An 11,218-nucleotide genomic window follows, 5' to 3' on the forward strand; every position below is an offset into this window, starting at 1 on the left:
CACAATACATGTACATATAGTTATAATCGTCTCCATTTTTATGGACCAAACATTAAGTGCGCCGTGCGCAGACGCTAACAAACACGCCGCTTAACAAAATAGCGCGTGATGTTCAATGGTTTCTTTGGTTTTCATGACGTCCTAAAATTATCCTTCCCAACCAATGAAAAACTGGGTGGGTGTAATTTTGTTTGCCAGTAATGGGACAGGATAAATATTAGAAAATTGTGAAAATCAAGGAATCTTTTAAATATAATGCGCTATTCTATTAGGCGGCCTGTGTGACCTTAAGGTCTGCGCACTGGCCATATAATGTCTGCAGTTTCTGCGACGCCCCTGGCACATTACACCACATGGTGCGGGAGTGTGTAGGAGCAACAAGAACCAAGTTAGAGTACATAACCACCGAAGAGCCGCGTGAGGCCCAGCTGTCAAGCCCGAATTCCGTGGACCGGGTAGCCCTGGTGAACCGAGCCCGAAAGATGGTCCCCACGGTTTCCCGAAATGAAGAAACAGACCACCAAGGTCGAAGGACACTTCGCTTGCTCAATAATAAAGCTTTGCTCTCTCGCCCATTACTGGGCACTTGATATGTGCCACTGGGCTGGAGCCCTTTCTTGGATAATCTCCCATACCAAAACAGTGGGTTGCCATGCTGTCCAGCTCGGACTGGAGTAGGGACATCTGGTGTGCTGAGTCTATGGGCAGCCAAAGACACGCGAGTCCTGGACCTTTGTGTCTTTGTGCTCACCCCCCCTCCCTTCCCGAAGACTGAAGCGCAAGGAACAAGACAAACCACAATGCGTTTTTATTGAAATAAAGGTTTCGAAGTATTCGATGTGTTCTCACTAAAATGCTCCGTACTTCTGCAAAAATTCCTTGGAATACAGATGGTTTCCTAGGCAGCACCGACTTCTCAAGCAAGCAGTAACGCAGCTTAGTGCATTCTAGACTACAGAAGTATCGAGAAGCAGTAAATGCCACCAAACTCATGCCATGCTATATATGTATGTATCGTTAGTACTATTATTTCTATGCGCGCCGTCCTATACTTAGCCGATCGTCGACAGCCGATTGGCGCCACTCGTTCTCAACACGAAGGCAACTGTCCTACCACCATGCGTGGGGTCTTCAGTAGCGTATAAAATAGTGTAGCAGCAAAAATGAACATCGGTAGTGAGTATTGATTTGCCGACCGTCACTTCAGCTGATACATTCCCAAATGTTTGATCAATATTATTGCACAAATTGTCAAGGCCAAGGCATCTATACATCATAAAAGAAGGCGCGTTTCTACAGCAATTTGCACGACTTATCCAAAAGAAATGTTTGGACTCTATTAATTACAGCCACGAAGAACTTAAAGGTAATATCCTTCATAATTTATCCGTGCAGTGCAGTTGGCAGTCGGCAGCGACAGCAATTGGCGTCAGGTAGGAAAGACAAAGCCGAACACAACTTTTGTCTTTTAAGCATGTTGTTATCGCATGTTCCAAGTGAAAATCGTTCTCGCATCCCGTCTACAGGCAAAATTCGCTGCAGTGGTTGATGTCGTACGGCAAATCCACAGAAAGGAATGAAGTTACAGAACATATAACTCGACACTTGCGACTTGGCAAGTGACATTTGCTAGACGTGCTCAGTGCGTGCAAACACACGCTAAGAGATCATTACTCGTATGGCAGCACAAATAAACGCCCCCAACCCTTACATATGTAAAACTATTTCGAGCATTGTTTTCTCGAAAAACAACATGAAACTGTTCGCTAAAGTATGAGCAACGAGTTTGTCTTCACGACGCGGCAAACAGGTTGCGCTTGAAGCACGCCTTTCAAAGATAAGTCATTCCCATGCGGTATTATCAATATAAATCACGATAAAAAAATAACACATCGGAGCACTGTTCGTTCGCTACGAGGCCATAGCGGCAGGCGCTGCACGGATCTCTGGCCAAGTGAAGTTCGTGACGAGTCGGTGTCGCGGAAGGCACTTGAATGCCCGTCGGAAACGTGGCGACGCAGGAAGGGCGAAGTTGCATATGGCGATCTGCGATAAGGGTGAGAGAGAAGCTGATTTATGTATGCATGTACGTAAGTACGCATTTATTTATTTATTTATTTATTTATTTATTTATTTATTTATAGAACACTGTCAATCCCCCATGGGGATTATTACAGGGGTGAGCAACAAGCCACATCAATGAACACTACTAAAACATTCTTTCGAAGAAGAGCACATAATGATTGGAGACTACCAGAATAGCAGTAGTGCATTCATACATAATACACACAACGAAGCCAGTGTACATCAACCAGCAGAGAAACTAGAGAAAAAAATGTATGTATGTATGTATGTATGTATGTATGTATGTATGTATGTATGTATGTATGTATGTATGTATGTATGCATGTATGTATGTATGTATGTATGTAATGCGTAAGCACGGCTTCGCTGTTTCTGCATAAAAAAGCGAATATTGTATTTGTTGCCACAGAATCACCTCGTGTTCTAATGAGTGAGTTAGTGAGTGAGTGAATAACTTTATTGCGTGTCCGGCGAGGACACGAACTCGTCGCGCACCCGATTAGTCCCACGTCGGGACCAGCAGGCCTAGCCCACCGGTCCGATCACGGGCACGCCGGACGGCCAGGATTTGCTTCTCTAGAGTGGGGCTACGCAGAAGCGAGTCCCACTCCTCCTTGATAAACTTCGCTTCTTTTCTTTTTTTCTTGTTTTTCTAGCGTCTATACTCGCCGTGGTTGCTTAGTGGCTGTGGTGTTCGGCTGCTAAGAACGAGGTCGAGGGATCGAATCCCGGCCACGGCGGCCGGACTTCGATGGGGGCAAAATACGAAAACACCCGTGTACTTTGATTTAGGTGCACGTTAAAGAACCCCAGCTGGTCCAAATTTCCGGAGTCCCCACTACCGCTTAGCTACAGGTATTGTCGCGCTATTTGGCGCCTACCAAAACTTGGTTGACCCTTGTTACAGTCGACAGTGTTACCTTTATATTGTGTATACTTTGCCTCGGCCAGCACACATTATCGCAGAAAGGAAGGTTTCATTCCAGAAACGTCTGGGGCTCCTTTATTAAGCAAAAAATTTCCATTGAAGAAACTTACACTCCATGTGCCCTATATCCGTAATCCTATATGATCATGTACGAAAGTCAGCTTGTCCCTATATAAACCCGTATGACCATAGAAGAGTGTGTGAGGCATAAAGGTTAATTATTTTGGATGTGTCTAATGGGAGTATTTAAACGAGGGTGTCTTAGCACAACAGCCCACTCTGCTACCAATTAGGCTATACGCATACATGGCACCACAGAACCACCGCCTTGCCCTTTCGTCGTACGAGCGGGCGCTCTGACACGGTTGGAGCATGCGCACCTCGTATAGCAGAAATGTACACCTAAAAGCGACTGCACCCAGGTTTCCTCCATCTTTCCCTTATACGAATCGCTTGGAGACGCTATGTCACGTTGTATCGCCTTAGGAATGGCCCGAGTTTACGCTGAGCACCCTGTTCGTTATCTACCCATGCCATCAATAAATAATCAAGAAATAAATCAAACAATTCATCAAACACCGAACTGGTTGTCATGCCACCGCCGGATCCGTGCAGTTACCTTGCCGTTGCCACGCACAATCTCGCCTCATACACATGCTTGCTAGCCTTACACGAACAAAATTGCCCCATCCGGTAACGCTGTCACACCCACGTATAGTAAAAATGCTGTCCGAGCGGCCTAAGCACAATGATAAACCTTACTATCTCTGCAAGTGCTTCACCTTTTTGGCGAAAGTGATTATTTTAAGCATGAAATGCTTTTAGCTCCCGTTGTCGGCGATGTTCAAGTGACCTTGAGCCAAAAGCCCGAGCCGTTATCCGGGCACTCAAATGAGAGCATCCGGTAAAGCCGCGAGAACCAAAACGAGATCCCCCTACCCTTTTTACAGGACCGCAATGCATACGCTAGTCACTCCCAAACAAGTTACAAGAACTATTGCTTCCGAGTTCTTCCTAATGCTTGGTCACACTATCACTCGAGCTCTAACTTCTATACTCGCGTACAGCTTCCTGTGGCTATGAAGGGAAAGCTACGGAGGTAAAGCGCACACAAGTGAGAGCGCTTCTGAAAAACGTCCTGCGTTTTAATCAACGCCAGTATAGGCTGGTGAAGAGAAAACAAACATCTTACTATCAACAGTTAAATAACACGGAACACACCGCTGATTGTAAACTTTTACTTATATTGCGGCTTTCCATTTCCGCGTTTGGGGAAACGCGAAACCGTGCCACATGGACGCTGCGGCGATTCAGCGTCTGTTCCGCGCAAACAAACTCACTGTCAAAGGCTGCAGGACTGCTTGGCGCGGTAACGCCTGTGCAGCAGCCACGTGCCCGTAGCTTTCCCTTCATAGCCACAGAAAGTCGGCCGCGGGTATAGATGCGCTTAAGACTTTGCGCTTCTCGGTGCGTTGAAGGGACACAATGTTTCTTGATTCCTATACTAATATACTCTGTTTCCTACGTAAGTGCAACACTGTGAAACCTACGCAAGAAGTTGGTCACCAAAATTTTTCACTCCGCGCGTTCATTCGATGCTTCGCTGCGCGTTACGTCTATGCTTCACTACTGACCAGCGGCGTTTGCTCGTGCAAGCATGCACGTGAGGATGCCGTGATTGGCTCCAAATAAACACATAAGACTAAAAATAACGAAAAGCAAATTGATCTAGAACAACGTGTTAGTAGATGTGTAAGTACACGATTTGTCTGGTTCGGAAAATTTAATCCATTTGTATTTGGCAGTTGACGCTCTAAAAGACGTTTTTCCCGAAAATTGCCCAAAGAACACCAAATATTCCTAAGGGCGAATGCAACCGCTGTAAGAAGTATCTCTAGCCTCCACAGTGTTGCACCTCATTTATGAAAGGAAGCATAGGAGTTGAGTGAAAGCAGACCTTCACCACAGTGTGTTCATGTAGACGCTGAGAACGCCTGGTTTTAAAGTTTTCGCGCAGGAATCGCCGTGGAATGTCAACAAAGTGCGCTGATCCCTTCAGTCGGGGAGCGCCGCTACCAATTACTTTCTTGGTTGGACGGGTAGTGTGTAGCGTGAAGAAACATTCTAAACTATACGGAGGTACGTGTTACATTAATGCGCCAACATCATATAGGACACATGTGTAATTTCCGTTGATGTCGACGCTAAGTAAAGAGGTCCGACCTTAGAAGCTGTGTAATCAAAAGCAAGGTTGGCTCGACCCTTATCCCAGCACACGATGTGCGCGCCTGCAAGCGTTTCAACATGGTTTGTAACGTGCTACGATCCCATGGAGTTGTACAACCTAAAGTATGGATGTACTCACCCTGATACATAGTTTTACAGTCGCACATTTGTACCACGCAGACTTTTCGGAGTTTTCTTTTACCGCCCATCTTTCTATGTGCAGAATAGCATAGAGTTCTATCAAGAGAGTAGTTATGCAAAAAAATTTTGCAAAAGTGCATCTAGAGATGTAGCGTAAGGCTTCTTTGCGTTGATACCTGTTACAACATTCCACAGCGGCGAAACGGCAAATTTTCCGTGCGCACGCAAACACATTCACGGGACAGGAAAAAGGCTGTCTCTGCTATTAACTGCAACAAAAGATCAATTGAGAAGGGGTGATGTAACAGACCAGTAAATATATATGAAGTATAACAGAAGCCGACAAATGCCGACAAATAATCGAATAATACTAACATAAAACAAACTTTTTCTCAATTGAGAAATTTTCAGCGCGTTTCAGTTCTATCGGTAAGTCGTTCCACAGGAGCAATACGCCGTTCGTTTCACCACCGGGCATTGCCCATAATCTCGGCGTTATTGAACGCACGCGCGCCATACTTACGTTTTCCTGACGCTGACGGCCCGGTTTCCCGCACTGTGCGAAACAGGTGAGATAGAAGAAGAGCTGCTCGGGCTGAAAGCTCCGGAACGGGTTCGGTGCGTCCCCGTCTGACGATGAGACGCGTCCAGCGCCCGAAGAAGATCGGCGCCACTCGGGCATGTCCAGCAACCCGCTCGCCACGTGCGCCGCGATGCTTGCACTGTACACGGTGCCGATCTCCTGCTTGGTCGCGTCGGGGAAGATGCCGCTGGCATTGAACGTACTCTTGAATTTCATTAGGTCCCGCACGAACCATTCTCCCTTGGGTGAGACGTCGCCTGACTGGTAGCGCTGCGCGCGCAACGTCAGGTGAAGACACTTTCAGCGACTTGAAGAGCATCTGCCGCTGGTATCAGCGAATTGTCAATGGTCAAAAAGCTCAGCGCTGCAGACGTTAAGAGACTAAATTTATATGGCAACACGCCATTCGCGACGATGGACGTCAGGATCTATATGAGGCAACCGCTACGATAGGTGGACTGGCTAAAATTTCCTCAATAAAGCTTGGTAAGCTTTACGGTAGGTTTAAGCTTTACGGACGCAAAAGTTAACCGAGCGAGTATGTTAAGCGTGACCATTTGCCCGCGGTTTTATGAGTAGCACCTGTCTCTCGAAATTCGCACGAAAAATGCGTGGTAAAATTCTCCGATCCCCCTTAGCACTTTTTCCGAGCTGCCACATTCGCGTTTCGCACATTGGCGTTTTATTCCCCCCACTGAAATATTCTCTGCGGTGTCACACTTCAGGGCCGCCCAGCGCTTCCATCACAAATTCGCAAGCGGTAGGAATACCTCCAAGTAATCAGAGCTCACAGCATGCACCTATGAAACTGTGACATCACTGGAATTAAGAAATGCTTTTGCGCAGCGAAGTTACATCAAACATTGACAGTAGTAGTAGCTCTCTGGAGTTCTCGTTTTTACGGTCAGTAATATAATTTTATTTATTTATTTATTTATTTAAATGTTTATTTAGTTGAATAATTAATGAAATAATTGACTGAGTTCCTAAGCCTACACTAGAACTTTCTGGGAGACGGTAGTGGAGAGGTTAAGGTTATTTTTGACCATCTGTGGTTCAGCAATCCATGCAAACGAACATTGTTAGTGTACCTCAAGATCGTTTTACGAAAGCGAATATCTCTTCTTGGGCTCTGTTAGCAGACAATGGCGGTGGACCTGTTTCGCATTACAATCCGCTGTTATGCGCAATCATATTGAATCACGGCAAATAAGACGACGATAAATAGCGCGACGGTTTACAAGTAGGAATTTCATCGCGTATTTTCTCTAAAGATAGGCGTCACTCACTTGAAAACGACTGTCGTAATATATTGCAATTCGAAGCAGGGCCGCTATTTGGGCGGAGGCTAGGGTTCCAGCTAGAGCTGAGATCACGGCGGCTGGGTACCAGGGCTGGTATAGGGGTGAAGATGTTAGGAAGTGGGGAATTGACACCTCCCGAGTCACAATCAGCCGGTAGACTTGGGCACTAGCGAGGCCTGGGATGTGGTGGATATTGTGCTTTGGCTGTCGCAGCGACTGTTTGAAGAACGTTACTGTTGCCCTGGCCGCTGTTCGGTAGAGATCGAAGAAAGGCGCGTCCGTGTCGTCCGAGAGGTAGGCCATAGCGTTATCTAGCGTCTCCCACGTGTTCGTCATGTTGAAGGAGTTTGCTCCGATCTTCGACAAAATTGCGCTCACGAATGCTTGCGGCACGTCGCTGTACGAGTGAAAGAACGAAGCCACTGAGCGTGCGGATAAGCGCGCGATGGTCCAGGTTGGCCACAGGTTCCTCTGCGCGTCGCGGTGCAGCTGCCACATCACGAGTGGCATCACCATCTCCAGGGTTTGGATGCACTTGGAGAGACGCTGGTTAGCTTCGCCGTCTCGGCCGCCCACGTCGAGAAGCACGCGGGTACTCACGTGTCTGGACACCAGCGGCGACAACGCCCAGACCACGTACGCGCCCAGGAACAGCTTGAAGCTCTCCTGGAACCCGCTGGGGCTCCAATGCTCCGCGTCTAGCTTCGAGATTAAGTCAGGCTGCAGAACGACAATCTCGTCTTCGGGCCAGAGCTGCGAGTCATCTGGGAGGTGGCCGTTGATGGCCCTCCGGAGATCTGGATCGCTGAGGTTGTAAAACCGTGGCAAGGCGTGACTTCCCCAAAAGCTTCGCACGAGGTCTACGACCTCGGAGTGTGTCTGCAGCACTTCCTGGATCATGATGGAGTAGGACTGTCCCTCGCGGCCGACAATCTCCGCGCAACGCCTCAAGTAGTCGTCTTCTTTGCTCCTTTCGGCGAGTGCATCTATGTCACTAATCCATTCGCGGATGCGTGGTTCCAATGTCATATAGATGGCGTTGGCGGTCGCTTGGGAGGGATGGCGACCAATGTAGAAGGCCAAGAACATCGGCATGCCAAACTCCAATGACGCTGTCACAAAAATATCGAGCAGCTGTTGGCGGTTTGTCGGAGACTTGTTCGGCCACGGGAGACCCAGTTCGTGAAGGAACGCGACGACCGCCGAGACGTTTTTTGTTTCCCCCTGCGAGCATTGTGGAGGTGGTGATGAACGCCATGACGCACAGAACATCTTCTAAAACTTCTTTATTAAGCACTGCAACGAAATGCGGCACCGGGGCTTCCTACTGTGTGCGAGGTTTATTCTCAGCAAAGCGGACTTATATAATGCGGAAACGACTGGTGGTGGGGACTTGGGAAACGCCAATCGTGTAAAAGGGAGTTGGATAGTGTCAAATCGAATTTCGCAGAGTTTCTAAATACATGATTCATTTGTTAAGTTGCTAATTGGGAGCAAATTTATGTTATTGTGCAGCTAAACCAAACAGAAAGCAGAAGGCAGAATAACGCTTTCAAAATAGAGCCAATGCTAATTCAATGTGCAACTATTCTTTTTCTTTGATTTGCACCATCTCGGTGCCGAAGGAGCACTCACATATGTTTAAGACAGTAACTTGTCACTACATTATTCGCCCTCGCAATTTCGGCTGGAGGTATTTGCAGTTCATGTTTAGAACTTCTGCCTACGTTGCGAAGTAGAAGACTCGCCCGCATGCTACACTGAACTTTGCAATAATAGCAGCATTAACAAATGATTGATTGACGAGTTACGTTGTGTTGCGTGCTAGTGTATAGGTACTATGACAAGTACAGGGACAATTCTTCAAGCAGCAATCTTCCCACGTCCGTCATCAGCTAAGCGCATTGGACAAGGCATTCCCACAACCCTATAAAGTAAATCGATAACTGCTACGTTGACAGCACGACAGTAAACAGGGTCTTTTTTTTTTGTCGTGGTCCTTCATACAAGGAGACAATAATGAAGCTGCGAATGTATTGTGTAGTAAATTTGGTTTTCCATTCAAAGCGGTAATAACTGCAGTAAGGTGGAAATTATGCCAACAGCTCGGGAGATCTTCCGTAGGTGATGTGGATGGACCAGTCTAAGTATTCAAGAAAGAAAACCAAAAGGAATTTGTGAGAAGTCACGTGATGAACAGGCTGTCCCTCAAAAATAATAGTGCTTTCGCTGTAAACTGTCATTTTATGGGGTCCAAATATGGGGTCGAAAATTTTCTTGAGATTTAAGTCGAACCTATTTGCCCTGAATCAGGTAGATAAATTTTCTAGCCAATGATTAGCCTGCGACTGAGGAACGGAGAAAAACCTAACCCGGAGAAAAATACATTGGTATCGTCAGCCTATAACATAACGTTAGGTGTTAGTAGTATTTTACTATGCCGTTATTTTATATAATAAACAGCAGAGGGCAAGGGATAGAAGCTTGTGGAACTCCGCATGTAAGTGGACCCATGTTAGACTTGGCATTGCCGGTGTTAGTGTACTATACTGTACGTCGTTTTCCAGGTAGCTTCTCAAATTGTCCAAAGCTATACTCTTAACCCGGTTCCGCGATAGCTTGAACTAAAGAATGCCGCGTTTTACGAAATCGATGGCCTCCTTAAAATCAAGAAATAACCCAACTGTAAGTAACTTATGTTAGAAGTTGCCAGTTACTGTATCTTTCTTGTCGCGTAAGGTCATTTCTTCAGGCTTCTTCTTTTGAAATCTGTATTCATTTTATGATAACGTTGTTTCGCTGAAAGAAATTCTTCCTTCCTCCATAACTTTGGAAAATAGCGATATAACAGAGATTGTTCTGTAGTTAAGATCATTTTGATCACTTCCCTTGAAGATGACTGATATCATTTCGATCTTAAGTTGGTCAGGGAACGATCTAGAGCTTGTACCTCTACACCGCAACCACGGATCTTATTTTTTTCTTTTTCACAATAGATCATTTATCTCTGATGCTGGGGTAGGGGACTTAAAAATGTATGAATCTGTATTATCACTAACATGGAACGTGCAGCTAACACTACTGATCAATGAAGAAACGGATGCAGCCGTCTTTAGAGAACGATTGTCGAATTTATCTGCATGGCAAGTGCCTGTGCATTCAATACAGCCGCCGCTACCGAGCAGCATGCCACGCGCTTCGATTGCCGCAGCCTGCCAAGAGACCAGGCAACGTTGCAAAGTGGTGGCTACGGAAGCGTCTACATAGTCGAACAAACCAATCTTTTTTGTGTGTGTGTTCGAAGTCCACACATCGTGGCTGCACACTCCACACGATTGTATTCTTGATCCGACCTGCAAACCCTTTAGTGAGCGACTGCCGTCGTTGTATCCTTGCTTCCTTTCACACGAATGGCGAAGACCTGACGAGCATCTCGTGCTGTAACGTGCCTGATCAGCAAGGTTATATCTCGAAGCAGGTGTGCACGCCTCTAGTAACGGGTACTTGCTTACCCGACTCAGGCACCGGAAAATGAATCCTGCAGCCCTTCCCTTGGCAGTGGCCGAACGCGAAGGGATCTTCTCGAGCATCATGCCCATGACTAGGCGCCTGCTGAAGGCTGCCCGGTACTTGTCCAAGGGAGACAGGTACCGGGTTTTCCTCGCATCCCAGCCACTGCACACGTGCCTACGAATGAAAAAAAAAACATATGTCAACCTCTTGACATATCTCGCACGAGTCCAGCGTTCGCGAAACTAAAACCTAAAGACGTGTGCAGCAACATGCAGCACGGAATAACGAACAGTTATGCGTACGAGAACGGGCTGTGGCACGCAGACCCTACATTTTATTCTACCTTTCATGTTGAACCACACAAAAATAGACGATGCAGACACTCGTACATTGCCCGTAAGTATCTCAAACTTCACTTCCTTTGTGTGTTTTTTTTTC

The 11,218-nt window shown here is 46.6% G+C and overlaps 1 protein-coding gene across 1 annotated transcript; it reads right to left on the minus strand.

Moving 5' to 3' along the window:
- Positions 1 to 1,391: 1,391 nt before the first annotated feature.
- On the minus strand, positions 1,392 to 8,466 carry LOC142581869 (uncharacterized). The gene is made up of 3 exons (XM_075691315.1): positions 7,253 to 8,466; positions 5,904 to 6,233; positions 1,392 to 2,046 (listed from the first exon to the last, which is right to left on the minus strand). The coding sequence occupies exons 1-3, from the start codon at positions 8,360 to 8,362 to the stop codon at positions 1,912 to 1,914; spliced, it is 1,575 nt and encodes a 524-aa protein (XP_075547430.1). The 5' UTR covers positions 8,363 to 8,466; the 3' UTR covers positions 1,392 to 1,911.
- Positions 8,467 to 11,218: the final 2,752 nt, after the last annotated feature.

This window comes from Dermacentor variabilis, chromosome 5 (genome assembly GCF_050947875.1).
Source record: "Dermacentor variabilis isolate Ectoservices chromosome 5, ASM5094787v1, whole genome shotgun sequence".
NCBI classification, from domain to species: Eukaryota; Metazoa; Arthropoda; class Arachnida; order Ixodida; family Ixodidae; genus Dermacentor; species Dermacentor variabilis.